General features: G+C 37.8%; 1 protein-coding gene across 6 annotated transcripts in view; it reads right to left on the reverse strand.

The window, feature by feature from the left end:
• The window catches only part of NELL1 (neural EGFL like 1), a 292,307-nt gene that overhangs the window by 136,484 nt on the left and 130,104 nt on the right, over positions 1-25,719 (reverse strand). For all 6 annotated transcript variants that reach the window (XM_080594043.1, XM_080594042.1, XM_080594044.1 and 3 more), the window contains exon 13: positions 11,344-11,469. In XM_080594043.1, the coding sequence (XP_080450169.1) occupies positions 11,344-11,469 (126 nt within the window). The remainder of the gene's footprint in view (positions 1-11,343; positions 11,470-25,719) is intronic.

Consider the following 25,719-nt stretch of genomic DNA (forward strand, 5'->3'; position numbering starts at 1 on the left):
ATGACTTTGCATAATGCATTATAGTATTTGTGTGATTCTTAAAAGCATGTACAAAGTGAGGTAAAAGGGCAGAACATTTATTTAGCTCTGTACTGAGTAGATACTGCTAGCTCATGCAATAAAGACAGTGACATTTTATGTTGTGGTGGAATGTGATTACAGTTTGAATGTCTTTGCTTTATTTCAAAGCCACATTTATGGCCTAAGTAAAATATGGGATGCAGTTCAGGAATGGATAGATACCAAGGAATCCATCTGAAAGCAAGGCTCCAAAAACTCAGTGGATTCTTTCGCCCCTTTGTGGACTGCATATGTGCATAAATATGTACATTCTTAATTTGCTGCTTGAAGAAGAATTTGCTATGCCAGATATTCCACATACCAATGAAAACGTCTGTGCTATTTTTAGAAGGGAAAAAAAAAAAGGCAAGCCAAAAACTAGCAAAAAGGACAAACATTATGCGATAGTTCAACATTATAAAAGCTTATGTACATTATTTTTTTCAAAATAGGACCTTCCATTATGAGAAGCGCAAAGGAAACTAAATCGAATCCCTATGATCCTGAAAATGTTTTGTAGCTTGGAAACTTTTCTTCAAGGTAAATAAACAAGAAAAAAAAATTTACAGGTCATTAAGCTCTTTTTCTGTTTCACCCTTACACTTTGCTTCAGAGCCCTTTCTGCTATCATCTGCCATGGCAGGAAAGCCTTCCCCAAAACACCTAAATGATATTTTCTAAAAATGAACTTCATTTGTTAACTGTGAAAAGAAAACATTCCACGCACTGGCAATAAATTAATCGAATGATTAGCGATGCTGGGTCATTCATTTGTCTAGCTCTGTCCCACTTCTCTGACAGTGAACAATGAAAAGTTATTCCTGAGACAGTTACGGATCCCCAGTTTGAGCAATTACTGCAAGCAATCATGTAACTGAACTGGCGTATTTTCATACTATGAGACAAAAAGCCTACAGTAGAAAGAATGAAAATATTAACTACAAAGTGAGACATCAAAGCATCTCTTTCCCACTCCCCTCTGTGCTATTCCCAAAGACTGCATGTCTTAAGGACCAAGAAAGTCTGCTTGCCAGTGGCAGCTTCTCCACGATCTTTAAAATTATTTTATCAACCGTTCAGAAAGGCAACACTACCAGATTTATGGTTATTCATTCAAGTTTACAAACACAGAAATTCATTTAAGTTTTCGAGGTTATCAGAGGTACTAGCATTCACCTCCAAATATTACCAATACTAACTACCTATATCAATATTCTTGTTGATGGACAGAACATAAAGATGTTCCAAAAACAGTACCAAACCACCCCAAAGGACAGACCACATTGCACACCTTCAGAGCAAGAGAAAATCTGCCCCATCCACCACCCCTCCATAAACACGTTTCTGCTGAATTTTTATTATTATTATTTTAAGTTATCTGGGAATCCATAGAACTAGCAAAGCAAGAGTTGGATAATTTACAACACGTGCCTAAATAGGGCTTACACAACCCCAGACACTTCAAACAAAGAACACAGCCACCATTGAACCAGGGTCCTAAGGTCTTTTCAGTATCTAAGATTACTCAGAAGGCAATTCTTTGATCACTTGTATACAGTAATTGATATTCAAAAATCAATAGTTGTTAATAAAATATTAAGTTTTCCCAATCAATATACACACATCTATGAAATATTCAGCACAGGTACAAAAATGATACCATACTGAAGTGAGAAATATTAATGAAATATTTCTGAGTGTAAAATACATATTTAGAGTAAAAAGGAAAAAACAAGACTTGGAGAAACTTCTGTCATACATATTTGTCACTGCCAAAAAAAAATTATCAGACATAAGCAGCATGTATTTTATGGAAAAAATTCTGTTAAACTTAACAAGCTTCATATAATTCCTTTGTTTCAGAAATAAAGGCATTACTCTGCAAATCTTAAATCCAAGCAGCAAATACGAGATACAATAGTAGATCTGCTACGTACTGCACATTTCACGGATACGCCAGTTGTTCATTGGCAGACTGGTCTCATCTACCATGGCACACTACCTTTCAGGAGGAAAGCCCCAAGTCACACATCTGTCAAATCCAAGTTAATATACTGCAAGTCCCTGGTCCTTCTAGGGCTCTAGCAATGGCATCCCTGATCATTTCCATCATTTCTTAAATCTTTCTTAAATCAAAGTGGTAGGAATTTGGCACTCCCACGCTCCACCAAGGAAGGGCTCCGCTTCCTCAGCGTGGGATTTCCCTGGAAGAGATGTGTAAGTAAGTGCCATACACTACACAGATTTTGGTCACACCAGACCACAGATGCCACACACAACATATACGTAAGCATACTGGAAGAGCACTTGAGCCTTTTTTTCTGTAAGATTTCCTGACAGTAGCATGTTAGTCATTACTACTGCAAATAGACCAGCCATATAACCCATTCATGCAGCACAAGAAACACTGTGCAGAATCTCTGTCTAGCCATTAGTCATCCACGTAAAATTTCATCTTCATCTACTTGAACAATCTGTTTAAGCAGAAAAAAAGGATATAGCAAGGAAAATAGAGAATTCCCATCCAGCATGGTCAGTGTTGTGCCTAGCTAACCAGCCTTTGGCAGTAGATATGAACACAGCCTGGGAATCTGGTAATTGGTATTGGTGGGTTAGGCCACATGTGCCCATCTGAATTGCTGACCACATACACACCGTGCATCTTACTTGGGATCATGCTTTAGAGCTTCTTCCTTTACACACACACACCACCTTGCAGCTAAATGCCAAAAAAAAAAAAAAAAAGCTTCTTTAAGACACCAAAAGGATGCTGTGGAGAGAGGGGGGTAGGGGCAGAGCACAGGCCCAGATCTTTCCGAGGGGAAAACATTAAGTTAGGATAAAAACTTGGAACACTTCTGCACTGCTTGGCCATAAACCTAAAAATAGGTTATTTTAGGTTAAAGACGGGAAGAGTAAAGCACATTCATGAAAAGAGGTTTTAAATATTAACAAGGACTGCAAATAGAAAGGTCAAAGCATTCTTCATGTTCACTGAGAATATGACAAAAGGTGACAGGCTTAAATTGTGGCAAGGGAGATTTAAGTTAGCCATTAAGCAAGCCTTTCCAAATGGCTGAGTACAGCGGAGAGGGAAAGATGTTAAGGAATTCCCTGTTTTGTTTTGTGTGTGGTTTTTTTTTTCCTCTAAGAACGGGTGAGACTAAGGATGTTTTAGGTACCATGGATCCTGCCTCGAGGCAGGGCGGTGAACCAGATGTCCTTTCCATGATTCAGTTATTTCCATTATTTGGTAAGGGAGTGCAACCGAATGGTTTCTATAAACAGGATACGGTGTTGGGGGAATGTATTCTTGTTTGAACAGATAAGATGACAAGCCCTGGCTGTTAGAAGTCAAAAAAGATCAGAATTTGATTGAATAACATCTTTCCCAAAATCAAGTTACATCTACTGTGGAAGTGGATGACTAAAACATGAGAGCTTTTTGCTTCCAGCCACTGACACTGATCCAGCATCCTTTGCATGTTTTCAAGACAGCATGTTCCCACTAACACATTGGTGTGGTGGCTCTCCATTCCAGCTCTCACCTCATGAACCATTTGTAGTAATTGCTAGGTTTAGGATACAGATCAAGATCTCACAGACCACAGAAATTGATTTAGTCCTGTTGAATCAAGAAGAAATCCCCCGTAAAGGAGCTCAGGACAAATGTTGACTGGGTGACATGGAAAAAATTACCCTTACTTGTTCTTTAGATAGACAGCTTCATTTATGAGTCTTGAATGAGTATTAAATCAAAATCACGATTTTTAAGCCACTGAGCATGCACATGCAATTTGAAATACTAAATTATAGCATATGCACCAGCACCAAAGGCTGCACCTAAAAAATCATGTAAAAATGCTAATTATCCCTAAGTCCAGAAATACAACTATCAGCATGACTTGTGGTCAGCTGTTTAATTAATTTTACTATTAATAAAGTTAGAGAAAATCAATGTGTCAGAAGGACTTGAAAGGATTACCAACTATTCTGGACAAATTAGCAACACATCCATGCCTTGAGCACAAGAAAGCACAAAGATGTTTAATTAAAAACTATTTACCAGTGAGGAATTTAAATCACTCTAAATATTACATTTTGAGCCCATTTTTTCCCAGATTGAAAGCACTTAGAAGCAAATGATATGCAGTTCCCCAACGGCATTTTTTAAAGGAAGGAATGTAAAAAATGTTGCATTTACATCTACTAAATGAAGGTGAAGTCAGGAACAACAGAATGTAACACAGCATTTAAAAAGTAGAGGACAGGGGAATAATTCAATTCTTAAGTAACAAAAGATGTTACAGAACTTCATAGAAAGAAGAAGAAGAAGATTTACAACACGAAGGTCACATGGTTACTCAAGGCCTATGCACATTGTGCTTCGACAAATCGCTATTGTTTCCAGTGAAAATACCGATCCTTGTTGGTATGTCTGTGTTTTTCCCACACCTCATTTTTCAAACTCCATTTACTAGAATCTTCAAAGCTACCAGTGTCACATTTGTGCCACCATGAATTTGGGTTAGATGCTCCACTTCTCCTTACCTCAACTACCCCTTTTCCAAAACAGCAATTAAATACTTAGTCCAGGGATACATTGAAAATCTACCTTATCCATGATAATAAAGCATTTTCTGACAGTACTAAAGAATTATCCTATTTAGTATTATTATCAGTAGAGCTTCCCTGTGGCAAGAGTGCAATAGTTATCTCTCTACGGGACTTATCTAAAGCCAAAATGAATGCAATTGAAAGCTTTCCATTGAGTTAATGGGTTCTGAGTCAAGACCTGTGCGAGTATCAGTCATCTGACACAGATTCACTCTGCTTTTGTTTTGCTGGATTCACTCAGTACTCTTCTAGTCATCTGCTGACTTGTCCTGCAGAGCAAAGAAATGCTCTCTGATGCAGGCAATACCCACCGGCACATAGATCACCTGCTGCTGAACTTGGCCAACAGCCCTCTTAGGGACTCGAAACAAATGTTTCTGCATTTCAAGGCACCTGAAACTAAACATTTTCCTTTACAGTTCTGGGAACAGAGATGCTATTGACTGTAGTTCAAACAAAAGAGTACTGCTTAACGCTGAGAGCTAATTCCTGTCCTGCCTTTTAGCACTTGACACATAAGGACCTCAGGAAAGAAGAGACTAGCATCAGAGTGTTTTGTGCCTGCTGAGTTAATACAATTATAGCAACATCCATTCAGGATTACTTAAAACCAATTTCCAAACGCATTTGAAGACGTCCAAGTATTGCCCTGAAGATAGCTGCAGCAAGACAACAAGCAAGCAAGTCAAGCTCGCAGAAGGACAATGGGCTGTCCTCAGCGTGTAGAGGACAGAGTGGACTCCAAAGCAGGGAATGCTTCAGAGCAGTATATATTAATATATTAGCATCAAACAAAATCAGGAGGGTCCAGATCTTACTGAGGTCCTTACCCCCAGTAGTATCCACCGTGCTGAACATCTGCTACCTAATCTGTAAATGGTGATACGTGACTATCACCTAAACTCAATTCATATTTTTCATAATGTTTCTTTTAAAATTATGTCATGCTAGGTAAGATAACCACCAGTGATATACTTTAGAACAGCAACATCTGAAGAGGGCACTTCCCCTGAACGTGCCTGAAAACAATTCCACTACAGACCTATCTTGACTGCCTACTGACCCAGATTTCATGTTTTCAGCTAGCAGACATGTCTATTTTGTCCATCATCTGAATAGTGGTAACATTTATTTACTGACCTCTGAACATGCAAGACCCTGCACAATACTTGGAAAGTCCAAATGCCACAACAAACTATTAATGTTTCTTTCTTGAATGCTAATTTAGTTCACCAAAAAGGAGGTGGTAGAAAAGAGGGTCAGTAGGTTAGATTGAAGTAACAGCACTTTCTTTCCAAGAGTGACTATATTACCAATTGGCTGCCTAAAAGCTTCTATTCAGGTCTTTTTCAAACACACACCGTCGTTCTGGATGACAGGCCAGGAGCCTGCCCTTTGAGATTGCCACCTCGCCACTGTGAAGCTTGCTGCATTATTGGTATTATTATGGGGTCAAATATACCATCTTGAACCTGACAGGTAAACTCCAGCAACAAAAATCTCAAGGCATCAATTTCAGTGATAGCAAACAATTTGAACAATTTTTGTTCTAACCATTGCAGGAAATTTCCGCAGTTGAGTTACCTTTCTTGGATGGGGGAGGGGAGGAAGGAAGAGCAGGAAAAGGGAGCTGCTGTTTATTTTTCCTTGAAATTTAGATTTTGCAGAACTCCACATCTGTCTATGCTTTAGGCACAATCCTTCAAATATGCTACATTGGAAAGATTGCTATACCTGCTTGCATGTTCACAGCCAACATACTGCAGAAAGGCTTGTTCTGAAAGGGCGTTGTATTCAAAACTGAATGCTCCTCCAGAAAGTACTAAAAGGGGCTTATGAGATGATCCTTCCAAACCATTAGGTTTTCCTACTTTCTTTTCCCTATCCATACTGTAAATCAAATTAACATATAAAGTACAGATTAAGAAACATTTACATTCTAAGGTTGTTTTTTTTTTCCTAAACAATATATTTCTACATAACATCAATTTTTCCATAGGATGAAAATGCAAAGTAACTTATTTTCAAAATACAAATGTTTCTGTGTTAGGTAAAGGCTTGTCTTTTCCAAGTAATGTTTTAGTGACTCTTTGCTTAGAGAAGCCAAAGGTAAGAGAAGTTCTTTGAATTTTATCACAAAATGAGGACTGAGAAAGGCTTAAAGGCACAGTCAAACATCATGCATAACTGCACAAGTCCACAGTAAAATCTGGAGCTGGGTTTCTTTCGTGGAGGAAGAACACCTGTCAGACTAGTTTGGTGCATAAAGAGGAAAATGTTTGCATATAGCTTGCAACACATTTTGGCAGAACATGCCACTGACACATGCTTAGAGACCACATAGCTTTCCATCCTATTTCTTGAACAGATGTCCCCAGAACAAAATTGGGAAAGTAATTCTTAAGCCCAAAGGGAGCTTCTTCATTTTGCTAGAGGACATTGAGTTATAAGAATAGTTAAAAAAAAAAAAAAAAAAAAAAAGTATTTGCTTTCTCATTTGAGCATGTTTTTTTTTAAGCTTTCGTGTATCATTAGATCATTAGTGAACACTTGGAGGAAATTGTAAAAATTTTCAACCCAAAATGGAGCATCCAAGCTCAAATGCAACTATAAAACAAACAAACAAACAAACTTACTCTTTGAACGACTGCTAGATTTTACGGAGTTTTCAGTGTCCCATGTGGCCCCAAGGAAAACATTGAGAAATAATAATGTATTTCTTTAAATGGCTATATCACAGCTGTTAAAGATATTTAAAGCGGTCTTATAAAAAGGAGGTAGAAGGACTCCTTCCTCGGGTAGATAATGATAGGACAAGGGGAATGGTTTTAAACTAAAAGACGGGAGATTTACATTAGAGGTTAGAAGGGAATTTTTCACTCAGAGGGTGGTGAGGTACTGGAACAGGTGGCCCAGAGAGTTTGTGGTTGCCCTATCCCTGGAGGTGTTGAAGACCCAGTTAGATGAGGCCCTGAGCAACCTGGTCTAGTGGGTGGCATCCCTGCCTATGTCAGGAGGGTTGGAATTCGATGATCCTTGAGATCCCTTCCAACCCAGGCCATTCTATGATTCTGTGTCAAAGGCCAGGTATTTTTATCACTATTATCTCCATAGAAAATGCCAGTAATATGCAGAAACAGATGAGACCCATCTACACCATTTCTTCTTCATGTCACCACAATATATCTAGTTCATATGGATAACTTAAAGCCTATTACAATAAAACAGCATTTGCTCACTTGATTCAATGGCAGTGAGGCATAAAAACAATATATTGTTTCCAACTGAAGACGAACAGGCCTATACACTTCCAAAATCATACCAGAGAACAGATGCAGCCCACCAGAAATAAAAACACGGGATTTTTAATATGAAATTTATAACGTTTCAAAAAGCATTTGAAGCAAACACCCGTAATGCTATGTGAGAAAAAAGCAATCCAAGAGAACTTATTTTTCAACAAGCAAGAGGAGTAAAAAACTGTGCAAGTCAATAAAATGCTTTAAATCGGTAGATTCCAGTAAACGAGAGTATCCAGTGCAGCAAATCTTGCTGCCATTTTCAGAATGGGCAAGACTGTGATTTACTGGAGAATACATAAACAACCTGTCAGTGTCATGGGAAGAGAGTGAAAGAAGCTTCCTGTTCAAGGGTAACTTCTCTTAATAAAACCATCTTTCACTGAACAACTTAATTAACATTCACAACTCCAAGCTCCAGGAATAGGAAAGCACAAAATCATAAGTGTATCTTTCTTTCATTAATCTACTTTCCTTGGCCCAAGCTATTGGTAGGCTGATTAATCTATCACAAAATGGCATGGGGTGAACCTCAGCACACCACATCTTTTGCTTATGCAAGACTTAAAATTGATTATATACAAAAATATCCACTACTCATTTAAAATCATATTTCAGATTTTAATATAATTGTACACTTCATTCAGAATACTATTTTTGTTACTACTTTGTCTGTGTGACTGCTTTTTGTGACAGCACAGCTTCCAGTACAGTAGCTTTTTCACAGATAACATTCGGAAGTTACTGCCCCAACAGTTGTCAAGATCAGAACCAAGAAATATTATTCAACAAATGTTTGGAGGAAAAAAAAAAGTTTCATCAACAGCAAAACAGTACAAATGTGTTTAATTTGAGAAAAGACACAGGAAACTGAATATTTAAAATTCAGCAATATGCAAGCTGAGCATCTCATTTTGCTCAGTTCAAGTTGACCTAGCATTTCAATTTTCACTTCATTTCTTTTTGAAAAGATAAAAACCCCAATATCAAATTGAAATACGCTGTTCAGATCAAAAGAAATGTTTCTCGCTTAAGGCTTCCACAAATCACTTATTCTCAACCTCTGAAAGCCACCAGAGCACAGGGGCCAGCAAGCATAGGGCTGGCCAGCAATACTGAACTTTCTCAATAGCCCACACCTCAGTCGAGGACTCTTTGTACCTTGATGAATTAGAGTCAGTCTTCCCAAAGAATGATACCTCTTACTCTGAAAATATCTCTGTTTTTGAGTCAACATAGCGTAAAACGCATGCAAAGCTGTACACATGCCTTAAGCATTTACATTTAAAACTTGTTAACCTTTATCTTGGGCCCATTACAGCCTGATCCCACATATACAATATTCAACTGCAATCTGAATGCTAATTCACTCAGCTTTCAGATTTGTCCCCAAATTCATAGTTCAATAAAAGATAATTTCTCATTTCTTTTGAATAAAAAATTAAAAATGGAGTAATAGCTAGAATCTGTTTTGCTCATGTCTGCTACACAATGGTGCCAGCATGAGAGTAAACTAGTTAAGTATTTGCTACCTGCTTTTTTTCTTCTATTGCACTCTTATTTTAAATACATTTGTTATTGTAACATACTATTATTCATAGATACAACAGACAATGAAGCAAGCTTCACAGTTACATTACATACTCACTGTGCTTTGTAATTGTGATGTCAAAAGAAGTCATTTTAGTAAGATAATAAAATCTGCAAGAAATATTTATCTCACTCTTTCCATTATTTCTTTCTTATACAGGTCCTGGATTTTTTTTGTGTTTGCATACATGCACATTAAAAGAATGTTCACCGATTACTGTAAAGCAACTCGTCTTACTAATGCACAGGTTTGCTGTAAATCACAAATACCCTGCTTTCTAAAAGATTTGCATGCCTAATGATACTGCCTTGCCAGAAGGCAAGGAACATTAGAAAATTAGTAGCGCATATATGGAAAGCAATTGGCAATTATCAAAAACGCTTTCCCCATCACTGAAGGCTGCTACCTCAGACAGCAGTTACACACAATGAAGTTCTGAAACTTTTCTGACACATAAAAGATCAAGAAAAACTCCAAAGACAGAATTTATATAGAAATAATGACTCTCTGGGCCAACTAAGAATGAGTTTCCTGGCAACTACTTAGGATCAGCCTCCCTCAAGAGGTGAGCAGGACCTCCTGAAGTTTTTATGAACCACACCATCATGGCTCCAAGACATGCCGTCATCATGAAAGTCAACATTTACTATGACCTTCCCTAAGGACAAGAAGAGCATTACAAAGTAATTATTTTGCGCTGGAAATCATTCTCATATTGAATAGTCCTATGCCATCCTTCCACTTGAGAGAATAGCTCACCTAACACAATACTAAACCTAGTATTGTGTCAAGCTTGCTTATTTCCATTTCAATAAATCTGTCTTATATGTTCCTTCCTTGCCAGATAGGTGCACCATGAAAATAATGCTGAGATCAGCCTTTCTGGAAGATTGTGGCTGACAGATATTATCCAGTTAAGTATAGTTGACCAAGGCATTTCAGTAACTTCTCACATTTTTACTAAAGATTGCCAGGGAAGGTTTCTTAAAAACCTGTAGATGGAAAGGAGACCTATCTACCTTTCCCTAAGAATTTTTAGAGCTCATTTTGCTGACAAGTATTAAAAAAAAAAAAATCACTGGATTTATTATCTAATGCTAGTGTACCACTTCTCTTTTCTAAATAACGTGCAGTAGTCCTGGAGACATTAATTCTCAGCATTAACAGCAACAATTTTCACACCATGTAATGATACATTTTCAGTTTTGCTTTTATATATTTGTTTATCTCAGCTTTGTCTACAAAAATTTTCCTCTTAGCTTATTTCTGATATTTCAGTCCATTGACCAGTTTATACTATACGTAATAAAACATCATTTCTTCTCACTATGCGCGAAACCCTTTTCATGTCCTTGCTAAAATCAAGCAGGTCCAATGGTCTGGATGAGTTATTCTCTCGTGAAGAGGCAGGACTGAAACTTTGGAGAAAGGTGATAGGCACATCAGTGCTAGGAACCTGACATGACCTGATCTCCAGCTGTCCATCTCACATGCAATCCACAGGTAGGACATGAACAGACAATGTCCTGGTTGACAACAGCACTCAGGTGCATGCATCACAAATCTTCCTTAGCCACCCTTCAGTTAATCCCAAAGGATGCATACATAGGAAACGTGCCTCATACTGTTTTTATCTATCACACTTGTGTCTATTATACCAGCCGTGGGTCAACTAGTACATTGCTTTTGGTATGGCCCGGGGACTTATTAGAAAGTGAGGAATACACAAAGCACACAGAGTATGATAACACTATTGCTATATACGTAAGAGCTCACCTGTACATGAGAAATCATCTATGCGGACATATCCCTTGACGCAGTCACAACGATAGGATCCGGGCAAATTAACACACACAGTATTGGCATGACAGTAATGCATCTTGGCAGCACACTCATCAATATCTGCAGGGAGGAAGAACCAAGGAAAGTCACAGTCAAGCTCAGTTAAATAAATAATATGACATAACATTAAAATAAGAGAAGATAAATTTCATTTACAACTCCAAATGTGATCTGGTTTAACTCCAACATTAAATAACAAAGAACAAGACAAAGTTAGTGGAAAATTCTTCCTTAAAATAGAGTCAAAACTCCCGCAACACAGTAAAGAAGGGGTTCCTTCCCTTGCTCTTAATAAAAAATGGAAAAATATTTTTTCTTAAACTAAAAATCTGGAACAGTAACACAAACTTTTTTTTTTACATTAATTAAAAATCAAACTGATGCAGTTTTCAAATGCATAAAACAGCATCAGAAATATGCAACACTAAAAATCCTAACTCTGACTGACTCATAGGTAGCCAAAATTATTAAGGCATGGTAACTCTGCACAACATGCTACTGGTTGTACTGCTGAACAGATACGGCACGACAATAAGGCAAATTCAAATGAAGAGCTGATCAGTGAGTATTCCAGCTGTCCATGAAACAAACTTCTGCTCAAGGAACAGAACAGCACTGTAACTGGACAGCACTGTTCAGCACTATTACTGAACAGCACTCTGCTCCTCTTCCACATCCCACACAGGTAGAAGAAGATCAAGCCAGTTGCCTAAGACCATTTTTAGCTTTCTTTACATTATCCCAATAAAAAAATAATAATAATAATTTAAAAAAAGGATGACTTAGGAATGGCAGTAGTTTCACCTCATATCTCTGTTTGCTTGAGCAATCTCTCCTGCTATTGCAAATCCAAAAATCAAAATTATTGTTTTCACAATGGAGAATAAACCTATCATTTACTAGCCTGTCTAAATATCCCAAAGTGATACTGTAAACTGTAAAATATTCTCCCTTCCTTCCCCACAAAACCAGATATTATACTGAATAATTCTCTGTTTTTTTTTCTCTCAGCAGGATAGATTTTCTGCTTAGTAGCACAAATTTTACATAAAGTAATTCATGGCTTTCAAAAGATTAATTCTAGTATTACATATGTTCACACAAAAGAAAAAAGAATCACACTCATTTTCCCCGTATCTTTCTCCTTGTTATTGATTGCTCACACTCAAGAAAGCTAGTAACAAATAACACAGCTGGAGAACTTCCTTAGCTGGTGAGGTTCAGCCAAGCTGGTCACCCGACAGTGAGAGACCTCCTAGCACACCCCTCTGCAAAGCCACATGCAGACACCAAGCTACAGGCTCCCCCACCCCTCAACACATGGTGCATATGAAGATGCAATAGCAGTGCTGATAGAAATTAGTACAACATCGTCAGCATTTAATCTCTGAAGGGAGGCCTTAATTGTGCAAATATTGAGTTAGTTAAATTGCTTAGTTGCTTAAATTCAGGTAACCTATTTAACTTCCCTAAACAGCAGTAGCTGCAGTAGAAATACACCCATGTTTTCCAGCCTTGAAAACAAAACCCATGCCAGCTCTGCTTACACTTCCTATATCCCACAGCCGTCTGTCCAGTAGGAACCATGAACTAAATCACTTCACATTGGCCACCAAACAGCTATCAGCTGGGAGTGATTTCCAACCGCTACCAACTTGGGCTGAATTAGAAACGATGGCCTGGAGGCAAGACTTTGTATACCACTGCAAACACCTTGAACAATCTCGCTCCTGCATTTTTGTTGTTTCTGTTGCAGTGACACTTGATGAAATGAATTTTAAAAAAGTCAGAGGCATCAATATACAGAAGATAAAAGCCAAGAAAAATCCTCCCACACGTCTTGTTATCACACCACCGAGTGCCATAGCCACTTGGGAAACACTCAGGTGTTGATGTGTGTTCACACTGTTCTGCTTGCAGACTCTTTTTAATAGGCTTTTGGAATATAGCTTTGAGGAGTTTTATTCTTGCATATCTAATAATTTCCTGGCATTAAAGGGAGAGGAACAAAAAGATGTCTGAAAATAAATCTATAATACCTAAATAGCAATGAATTCTCTTGAAAATTAACCTGATGTGCTTCTACCCTCTATCCCCAGCGTCCTCCCCAGATTCACTGGACAACAATCCTCCTCTTTCTTCCCCCAAAGAGAAGCGAGAGGATTAAAACTCTCAGAGATGGAGGAAGTGAACTGTAACACCAAGTATGAGAATTCCCAGGTATAAAAGAAAATCCACAACCAATATGAATTTCTCAAAAGGAGAATAAGAACTTGAATTGATGGCTTAACTATAAACAGAGGAACTGAGAACAACCAAAACTGGGTTACAGCAGAAGTCCTCGAGTCCAGGAAGAACTGGGCCTAACAAAAGAAGCAGAAGGAAGAAAAGATCCCTTTCTTCAAACTTTACTCATTTAATTCTTTTCACAGTGTTTCTCTGTGCATTTTCCATATATCCTTTCAGTATTTCACATTTTCTTTTATCTTTGCAGTATTAACCTTCTACTAACACACGTGTTTCCTTTACAGAGAATAATTTTGAGAGGTCAAAACCAGCAGTAGTACTTTGTTATTAAAGCCTGAAGGGCAATGCTAAAGCTGTTGTTTTGGGCCACAATTTCACAAATTCTTGTAAAAGGTTAGGTATTCATCACAAAAAGCTTTGGGTTTTTACTTAATATTGTTAGAGTAAAATCTATAAAGCACACAGTGGTATATACCAGCTCACTTGTAATGGAACTCAAATTGTGATTCATGACTATAGATTGCGTGTCACATTTGAAATATTAGAGCTCATCTTCTAGTGGTCTTTTGAGGTGATAAAAATACATGATTAATGTTTCTCTCCAGATTGGTGAAGTAGTTTGTTTTTCTTTTAAAAAGGTATACTTATGGTCTTTAAAATGAGACTTGACACAGCATAATGATCATTCACATATCACCAGCTTCCATCTACATAAGCTACTTCTTTGCAACAACAAAGGCATTTGGGCTTCAGCTTTCCAGTAAGGACTGTTACATTACTGAGTTGGTTGATTCAGTGAGTGCTGTTCTACTGGCTTGAAGGGTTTCCTTTACAGTTACCAAAATAGTGGTTCATTACCTCCACCGAGCTCTCTCTACTGCAGTACTCACCTACCCTACAGCTAATCAGGAATCACCATTACTCCTTACAGTTCTAAATAGGGTTCATGAACTTAAAGGGAAACATATGCATGTTATCTTCTATCATCGGTGCCAGCACACCCAGCAATGCTCTGAGTACACTCTGAGTACAAAGCAAACTTACCTCAGTGGAACTACCTGCTTAGCACCTGATGTGATTTTTTTTTTGCTGCACCAGAAGCACTCGTCATCTCATACCAACCAAAACAAGACAGAAGTACAATGCAAGTTGTGTTATGCTTTGACACGCGATGGTACTGCCTCTGTCTGACATACAAATCACAATTTGGGGCAAAAAAAAATGGCTGTTCAAAGGAAAATTAATTTTATTCCTATAAAAAATCTAATTAAACCAAAGTAAACACTTCTGATTAAAGTATTTGGCTTATTAAACTGCAAAATGCAATAAAAAAAGACATTTGGTGCATGTCCACTATTCACAGGGGAAGGAAGAAAAGAATAAGTTAAATCTTTGCTGCATCACAGAGATAGTAAACAGGAAAAATGAACACTTTGGATGTAAAGCCTCAGGTAATTTCTATCATTTAAAAAAATAATAAAAAAAAATAAAAACAAGAAAGGAAAAAGCTTTAATGCAGGGAAAATGACCAAGCCAACCAACCCACAGCCAGTGAAAGAGTTTCTCACCTACAAATGTACTTTTACAAACTTTACAAACCACTTGACCCTCTTCATGTCCCACTTGGAATCCTATTGCTAAATATTTAAACAGATTACAATGAGAAACCAAATCACAGCAAGAGGTTCTTGTCTCCTCCAACCAAAGTCACATCAAGTATCATCATCCATTGTTTGGGGCTTCACAGTTTAAATAATGGAAGACAATTACATTAAAATCAAAACAAAATGAAGTGAACTATGCAGTGTTCCAGAGCATTATCAGATGATTTGTTTGGAAATCTATTAAGTATCAGAATCAATTACTCTACTTGCAACTGTCTTGCATTTACTTGCTTTCTGGTTGGAAAGCAAATTTTCCCAACTTTAATTCCAATTTTCAAACACTCCATAGTGAAGCATAGACAGAAAAGGAAAGTCAGGAATATAAGGATAGCTTTTCAGAAAGCTCTGATCTCTAATCTTGATTCCTAATTCTTGATTCCTTAATAGAAAACATTATTATTCATCGGGGCGAGAGAGTGTCTCCCCAGCCAGCCCCCCTTTTATTCAAGTTATTACTAAACCATGATTTCAGCTGTATTCAACTCTAGTCTAAATAATCTAGATTTTTAAATATGTAAAACCAACCTCTGTTGTTCTTTAGATTTTAAATCTTACAATATATTCACAAGCTGATGGAATCAAATAAAACAGAGCTTTCAAAATAGCGGAGCACAACAGCAGTTGAGGAAGAGAGGTCCTAAAATTTCAGTCACCCTATGCTTATGCAAAACAAACACATGCTGTTTTCACTCTACTGATTTAGCAGTTCCTTGTTCATTATATTTATCTTTTGCTCTCTGAATTCTCCCTGATTCTGTTCTCTCCTATTCTCATCTCCTTTCCGCTGTCAGTCTCACTGGACTTCAGCTCTGCTTCTCTTTTCCCCCCCCCGGCTCCTATCGTCTTTCCTCTTTTGCATATGTCTCACATAACCAATATCCATTTGCAGTTGTTGTTTTTTGGTTTTTATTTTGTTTTTAACCTTTAGCACAAGATTTTTTTTTTGCAAACTGTGCAATGCAACCCTCCGCAAAAAGATTTCAGGGAGCCATAAAGCATGAGCGAGCAGCAGTCAGCAGCTCCCTGTGAGCTGGCAGCAGCTCAGGTTCCCTCAGTCAGAAGAGTGAGAAAAAACTAGTTGTTGGCTCCAAATGTTTAAGCTAGCCTTAAACTTGTTTACCAACTTGGGCTCCTTGGTAGCAATTCATGTCCTCCAAGGCAGGACAGCGCTGCAAACAGAGACAACCCTCACCATTTCTGGCTTAGAGGGACGGACTTGCTGCCCAGTTACAGACAGGGAAAAAACTCCTAACAAAAGCAGATAAGCCAAAGGAAAACCTCCATTTCAACAAGGCTGAGAAATGTTACCCTAGCATCAAAAGTAAGTAGCTAGCTGAAAATGCCTCCGTAAATTAGGGCTGGCGTAGCATCACCTGGGAATCCATAAGCAATAATAATAATGACATATATAACATCAGAAAGTACTATCACTTTGAGAGCTTCATTAAAACAATGTAACCTCTTCCTCTGGGCAGCGTAAAAGTGCTTTACACTGATATACCTATTTTACGATCAAGACAAGTATCAGTATTCCATATCTGCATTCTATCAATTTAACTGCTCCTCTAGGGATTACAACTGTATAACTATCAGGTTAAACACACAAATAAGCATTAAAACATACATTTACATGCAAATCACACTCAAATAGTCATACTTTCCAGAGCAGAGTAGGCCATGTCTGAACTAACATAACAATCCTGAGAAGGACAACAGGATATTCAAGTAAAGTCACCTCCCCTCTCCACCCCAAAGCCCCAGCTGTTTATTTCACCACTTTTAGGGTTAAACCAAACATACTCTAGCAAGTGACTCTTCATTCTCCAAGATCACAATACGAGCACTCTTTCAGTACGTCTTTTCCAGCTACATTAGAAAATCGCCCACACAGCAGTCATATGGTAAAGCGGTTGCTTTCTAAAATCCCCTCTGGTGAAATTAAGCCCTAGACATTAAAACATTGCCTAGGCACAAGATGAGATCCTTTTTACCATCCCTGATAATGCTTTCACCAATATACAAATCATTACTCTCATTGCTTTATGTTACATTTTTTTGCCTTAAGTATGAAAATAAAAAATAGAGCTTCTCATAACCTGAGTCCTCACTAATGTGACTAAATCTTTGGAGCCAAGATATTTCAGCTACAGTAATTTTTCTCATCATTCCTCAAAATACCACCATCGTATGATCAAAGTCAGTACCAGACTCTTTAATGCTTGCTGTCCAGACTATCTAGCATCCCTCTAGTTAGAAGATTTTTCTTTTACAATTCTACTGAATTGGCTCCTGTCAACCAAACTGAAAACTTGCAGTTCCACTCCTCCCTTGTATTTTCCATCATTAGGTTGGCAATTTACAGTGTATTATTAAATGTCCGTGGTTGGTTTGGGGGTATGGTCCTCAAGAGCCTTGACATCTCCTAGGATAAAAGCTGTCTATTAAACTGAAGTTTCTGCAAGAGATGATTTAAATCAGTTAGAAAGCTGCCACTGACATGTTAACAGTGAAGAAAATAAAAACAACGCATTACTTGTAACAGAAAGGAGTTGTTTTCTTAACCCTAAGCGAATGACTTAATTTGTTTGATTAAATACATTAACAGAAAATGTTCATTGTCTTATAATTTTTTCTTTTAATGTGTGCAGCTGTAGTTCTTAGGGATAGTTGATAATTTATTCATAAGGCAACTCTGACAGTTGCAAATAAATTATTTTTTAAAATATTCAGTCAGAATTCACATATGATAATGTAGCTTAGAGAACACATTAAAAATAATCACAAAAAGCAGAATGGAACATTTGGGGGAACAGGTTTTGGCTAACAACAGCATCTTTGTCATTCGCTCAAACATGCCAAAGCAACTAGGAAAAACAAGTCAAGATTCATCTTGTATAACAGCAGACACTATGATGTTTAGAATCTACTGGAATCCAGATTGTCTTACCCTGGATTATTCAGCCTTTTTTTTTTTTTTTTTCTAATTATTCTCTGAAAAGATACTGATACTTGTACTTAGAACACAAGGCAGCACAATGAGATTACTAAGTAGTGTGCCTGAGTAGGTGTAGAGACTTTTAACACATTGCTGAATCAGCTCTATAATTAACTGGATTATGACAGCAAGCAAGCTTCTTCTCAGTTTCACAGTCCGTTAGGCCAGGAGGATTCATAGCTTTTACCTAAAATGTCACCATCCCTGCTCTCCAGCTGCTGATCCAGAGCAGACTAATGTCTTTGAGCAACATTGTGCCATTCATGGATTCTGAGTAACGTTCATAGCATCCTCTCATGGCCATTATGGCACACAGAAAAGTTCTTCATCATCCAAAGGTATTTTAACAAACTCAGGCATACCAGCAGCTACTTCAAGAAAAGAAATCTTCATTTCAGGGAAATGACCTGGTGTCTACTAGAAGAAAAAAAAAAAAAAGCGAAGAACACTTTTATGCCCCCTCAAGCTGTATAAAGCACTCTGAAGAGTAATAAGTGACATGTCACTGACCCTGATTATAATGAGACCACTTCAACTAAAATGGAGTTGATCCCGTATAAGCCAGTGCTGGCCCCACAGGAGTAGTTGGCTCTCAGAACTTTGCAGGAGCAAACTGACAACAAGAGAAGTTGTCTACTCTCAGACACAGTACACAAGGGATTTCACGGGATACAGAACTACTGCTGTATCACTCAAGAACAGGACTATATAGTGAAACACTATCTCTGCCTATAGTCAGAGTAATCTTCTTGACAATATTACCAAGAACACTGCAACAGGTAAGGGTTAAATTCAGAGAACGATGAAAGATAAGCTCAAAAAGGGATACAATTCAAGTATGATGCATTTTGAACTCCTCTCTTATAAAAATATGAAATTTTATGTAAGCCCGTGTGGCTCTAAGTCTCATGATGGTGTCAGCTTGCTCTTTCCTATTAGCCTTGCCTTAAAAACAGCTGAAAAACTGCTTACCGTCCTTTTTAGGAGTAGCACATTCACTAGTTCACCTTATTAATTCCTTCATTCATTACCCACAATTATGTGAAGTTAGGAAATAATCACATTTGTACATGCTACCCTTCTTTCAGATCAGAAGTTTTGTTAAGCTTCACTCCAAATGCTAATTTAGGAATAAAAAATTCCTAAATGTGATAAGATGTTGGGATACCCAAGCTTCACCCTTTTAAACGGCATAAATAGCTGCATGGTTATGGTAACATGTATCCCAATAAAGAAATGATTGCTTAACTTCAACACAGTCATGTTCGGCAGTTCATCACAAATGAAACAGTACACAAAACATAAAAAGCTACTGGTTCTTCCCATCCTGCTGTAGGCAACAGAAAATGAAAAAATGATGATATTCCTCCCTAGGCATTCTACACAGCTTTCCTTACAGCTGGAGATGTTTTGGGAATCTCCTAAATGTTGAGGAGAAGGTGGTGAAAAAAACAAGGCTCATCACAAGGTCCACGTGGGAAATTCTTGCCATCAAAGATGATTTCATAAGGCAAACTATAAATTATAGCTGTACTGTCACGGTCCATCAGCGTGGCACAGCCATGGTCAACTGCAAGCTTTCCATTTTGGCATCAGCAGTTTGACACTGCTCTCCATTACTGCCTTGCTAAAACCCTGAGCACGATGACGAAGATCCAATCTGCACCATGCTCATTCAATGAACCTATAGCTAACAAAAATGTGAATCATCTGTAAAGTCTATTCACTTACACAACTGGTACTCATCAGCACAATACAGCTGGCCTGTTCACGACACAGAGAGTTAATTGTTTTCCCTGGCTAGAACCCATGACAGAAACCTCAACAAATTACCACAGGGACAGAAGAAGGAAGTTATACATAATAAATTTAACTGGACTACTCTCCCTTAATATTTAGTACCGACCTTTTGCCCATTTTTCTTCTTCAAAGGCTCTTAATGCATGAGATTTTATTCTAAATCTAACTACTGCATGCTTGGCTGTAAGAGTTACCATTACATAAGTCTACGTCAAATAAAAGGTTACACTACTACTGTTCCCAAATATATTAGAGCCCATTAGAAAACAAAGCAATATAATCACCTCATTCTTACAGAAATAGCTCTGTTCCCTAGAAAGATTGCCTCTGGTTTACTGATTATATAGATGTAGTCCCAAAGCCCTGTTTGCTTTGGCTTTGATTTCACTTATGAAAGAAACCCCTTTTGGATCTCGGTACTCACTAGTAAAATAAATACTGCTGTTGGAAAAGCACTGTCAGATTTCTGTAATAGATTCACCTCCTTATTTATCGTTATTTTTAAAACCTTTCCAAACATCCTCAGCAATACCAGCGCATGCCTATGTTGGGGCAGGGGGAGGGGAGGGCACAGCAGGCAAGAAGTGAGGAGCGCATTGCTTTTCTGTAATCTTCCTTTCACCTTCATTAGCCAAGCAATATGATACATTGAAATAATTCTATCCATTTTCATTCAGCTAATACCTTACCTTTTGAGTCCCTTCTATCAGATAGTACTAATGGCTAAGGGTTAACAATGGATTACTGTATCAAAATGAACAATTCTTTCCACATGCTGCTATACTGAGAGCAATTACATTAAATACCTGACTCCATTAGCACTTGTCTTATACCATCGTCCACAATTTTTGCTTCACTGCTCTATTTTTATCCCTAATACTCTTACCCAGTTTGTCTTGTCCTATCTATGTCGTGGGATATTGACTGGCTTACTCTTTCAAATCCACACAGATGCTATCTTCAAATGATAAATTGTAGAAAGCTACCCATATAATTGATCTAGAATCCCTGTGCCCACGGCAACCTTTTACTGTGGCATTTTGAAGGACACTACATCTCTCTGAAAAATTAAATGCTGGTGAAAACTTTTTTGTCTTTACCATGCCTAAAAATATCTACAGTCCCTACAGAACTACTGCTCTTGCATTCTATAATGACTTTTAATATACACTGTTAAAATAAATGAGACCTGTGATATGTTTGCAGCAAAAAGTCACACAAAATTAATAATCTGCTATTTTCACGCTACAGTAATTTGCTCACTCCGTGATCATTTGTGCAGCACAAAGCACTACACAGGTAATGAACAAGTACTCTCCCGTGTTGGTAAACACACACAGTGCCTTATCTTCTCTATTTATGGCCTTCACAACAGTATTTGCATCTTCCTACATGTTCTCTCTCTCTGTCTTTTCAACCATTTATTACTCATATATTTCTATCTTTTTTTTTTTCCTGTCCCCAACTGCTAAGAAGTACTTGTGGAAATATTGACTTAAAGTGGCATACTCATCACCATTGTTAAATTGGCAACCACACCACTTCAAGAGAATCACAGAATGGTTGGGGTTGGAAGGGAAGATCTCAAGATCATCTTCGTCCAACCCCCCTGGCCAAGCAGGATCATCTAGAGCACACAGCGTAGGATGGCACACAGGCAGGTTTTGAATAATTCCAGAGGAGACTCTACAACCTCTCTGGGCAACCTGTGCTCTGTGACCCTCCCAGGAAAAAAAGTGCCCTCCGATATTCAGATGGAATGTTGCAGAAGCTAAACCAGTTGGTTTAACATAACAGAGGATTTAGTGATGTTATTTTCATGGGTACAGACTATTCTGTCTTAACCAGGTTCCACAGAGGATTAGAGCCAAACATCTTATTCAAGGTAAGAAAATTATAGATCACTTCAGAACAGTTCTCTTCCAAGCATACCTCTAAGCCATGCTAAACACCTTTCTTTGTTCTATGTCCTTACTACACTATCTAGTCTTGTTGTTTGTGCTTTTTTTAATTTAATTTGTAATGTAAAAATAAATACGTAGAAGACAGCAGCAGAACAAAAACCCTTAATTTTAGGTATTATAAATAATTTTTCCTTACAAACATAACCTTAATTGACGTAATTGGAAAATGCAAGATGTATTTCTCATCCTAGCAAATATGGTAATCAGATGTGATTTACAGCACAAGTTACTGAGAGAGGCATTTCTGCTTTGGAGATTGTAACAATACTGTGTTCCCTAGGCATAACCTGAGGTAAGCTAAACAAGAGGAGCGGTAAAAGAAAGAAATATATCCAACAGATGATCATAAAAAATATTCTTCACCTGCAACCCTAATTCCTGCCTCAATGCTTAGTACTAAATTTTATTTTAATTGCTTTGCTTTTGGCTATGAAATTGAACTGGTGATTTAATGCTTTCCCCTTTGATAACATAGTCCAAGCTTAGCTGCAGTTAAGTAACATGAAATTGGAACACATGCCCCTAGTCTTTCCACTCTAATAACTCTGAATGACCATATCCGGTATCATCATAAGGAGTCAATAAAGTCTTCCTTCCCATTTCCTTTAACAGTATCACCTGCTGAGAAATTCATTCACTCAGACGCTGTCAAGTCCCACTGGGACGAGCGGGCAGAGTACAAAGAATGAAAGACCACCAGAGAGATGCAAACCCAACCCTCCTTGTCCGTGAAAGCTAACTGTAAGCATGTCTTGTTTGGGTGAGAATTCAATGTCTAATAATGGAAAAGAGCCTTAATGCAAACAAGCATTCTTGGACTCTCCCAGAAGCAGAATTTTAATTTGCAGTACACAGCATCCTGACCTTTGAGAGTGGAGGTCTGGAACAGAGTCAGTATTACAGTGTTACTCACGATACTCAATTATTATTTTATTACTGGTACCATTATGTACATTTCAGAGCACTTTACCAGCAATAAGGCCTAATTCTAGCATGAGCAAGCAAGGCAGGCTTTCACCTATAAGCACTGACTAACCAACTGTAAGCAGCAACATCAAAACGCAGTGAATTCTCTGAAATAAAGGACAGTGTCAGAAGCATACAGCAGGTTGAACTAATCCTTGTGAAATTCTAGAGGAAGATATTCTAAGTTCAATGATCTTTGAATCAACCTGCAGCACTGAAAAAAAAAAAAAGATGATAAATCCCAATTCATGGATACGTTCAAGAGCATGTGTATACATATGCATGCACACGTATACACATAAGCACACTGCTGAGGTGGTAAACAGTCTAGAAAAATCTCCCACTGAAGGAAGGGAACAAAAAAAAAAGAGAGGTGAATCTGCATCACTGGTTTCAACTGCTGGGGTCTGTTTCCAAAGCTAGCTATCTCAATTTTTGAAGCTAGATTAAGTTTTATTTAAAAGCAAAAGACTCAGACTGCAGCTGATGAAAACTTCATGGTTTTCTTTCCCCCCAAATAGAGAAAAACATTACGAAAAAAATGTGAGCTTCCACTGTCGCTATAAGGGTGGAGATTTCTCTCTGTATATGAAATGCATTTACACCATCTCTATTAAAAAGCAAAATTCTAGCCTGATTTCTTTTGTGATTCTGCATTAGTTGTAAACAAACTATGAAAAATTAAAGAAAGAGCACAACTAAACAAGCTGTGACTAGATCGACAGTATCTAAAAGCAGAGCAAAAGAATTCTCATTTCCAGCAGTTTCCAATACTCTCTTCCCTCCACAAATTTTTCCAACTATTATTCTTTTAATTAACAGCAATATAACCTACTCACATTTTAACCAAAAACAAGAAGTCACCCATATAGTACAGCCAGACAGGACACTCTCTGCTTTACGAAAACATACTAGCATTGCCAGAGACATCTAAAAGCCAGAAAGGTGATGACTATCAAAAGTAAAGTGCTCCACAGAATTCACAAGATTGTGAAGACCACACTTTGAAGTATCTTTGAGAGTTGTTTTCTTAACGCAAGTTTCTGATCTTTCTTATCGAAAAAGTAATTGATAATACAAACCCTATATCAATGAAAATCGACATGACTTTACCAGGATGTAATCGGAAATACCAATTTTTATCTGCCAAGACCAGATGAGAGCACTAGGTGGAACCGGCATGTCAAGGTCCCCTCACAGGCCTGGAAGTTGCAAATGACTACGCTGTCCTCGAATCCTGGACAAAACATTTTTCACAAATCATACTTTGTACCTTAGCAAGTTCCTGGATTAATGTACACTGTGCCACAAATCTGTGCTCTGTTCACGGGTCCCTATCGTTTTTATCCTTTGCACCCCTAAACTGCTTCTTATCTGTGTGTGGTTTTGTACGGCTCCTATTGCTAGCTTAACAGCTGTCAAAATAACCTTAGTCTACAAAGATCTCACACTGAATGAGAAGGAAAAAGAAAAAGAAAAAAAAAGAGTTGAGCCAGTATTACTGGTTTAAATTCTGTGCTCTGTTTATACAGGAGAACCTATACTTTCAATGAGCTTTTGGTGAAAGGTTAAACAGAATGACAGCTGGTTAATTCACCAGCATCTAGCAAAAACTGAGCAGAGAAGCAGGCACAGGCATAGAGGACAAACTCTCTAATACATACACATCCCTGCACAGCTGCACAGAATGGCCTCCATGAAGGCAAAGATGAGGAGACACACTATGGAAACCTCCTCTTCTACTAACAAGAGGAATAACAGCCGTTTTAGGACTGGGGTAAAGACAAGAAATAGAAATCCCTGTTTCCATCCCTAAGGTGTATCCTTTGAGAGAAAAGGGAGGGAGCCTTTCAATTAAGTTCAAAGTGAGAATGTTAACCAAAAAGGAGAAATAACCTTACTGTTTGGACAAAGACAATAAACAAATAAATAAAGATAGGAAACCAAGCTACAGTCTAGGCATTAGGAAAAAAACAAGGAGTACATATGCGAAGACTGTTATGGAGCAAAGGAGACAGACTACAACTTCTGGTGAGGGGCTGTGAAACAAGACTGAGATAGTATAACAGAAAGGAGATGAACTCAAGGCATTCAATTTCCACAATTAAAAGCCCTTGTATCACAGTCCAAGGATGTTTTTCTTTCTCAAAACTGTAATTAGAATGGGTCACTTTGCTGAGAAAGCATAGAAAAAGAACAATTTCAGAAGCAATGTCCTGATCAGTTAGACCACGTGGCTTTCTGCAGAATTTTCAGAGAAGCACATATAGAAATAAATACTAGTGTCATTAGAGATGAAAGGCTGTAAATACTTTCACCTTAACCTTTGCTTCCTCTTGCTTGAATATATAGCGATCCAGATACTGAATTAGCACCAGCTTTACATTTAAGTCCATGAAATCTGACTTCCTTTTTCCAGGCTCCTTTAAATGCATGTAGCTGTGATTTATCTTCTGCCCTGCGGTTTATAGTACTTTTCCTCTATGAATGTATAGCCTTTATTTCTCTTTCTCCTACAGGACGGTTCTTCTTTATACTTAGTGTCTTTGAATAACGAACAATTCTCTTACATCTAGTTTCTCACATAATGCAACCTTGTCTCTTTGCTTTTGCAAATCTACGTAATCCTTTGGAGAAGCTGAAACTTCCTCTATTCCTGTGTTCCACGTTAAAA

Source organism: Anser brachyrhynchus, assembly GCF_964034855.1.
Source record: "Anser brachyrhynchus genome assembly, chromosome: 5".
In the NCBI taxonomy this organism is placed as follows: domain Eukaryota; kingdom Metazoa; phylum Chordata; class Aves; order Anseriformes; family Anatidae; genus Anser; species Anser brachyrhynchus.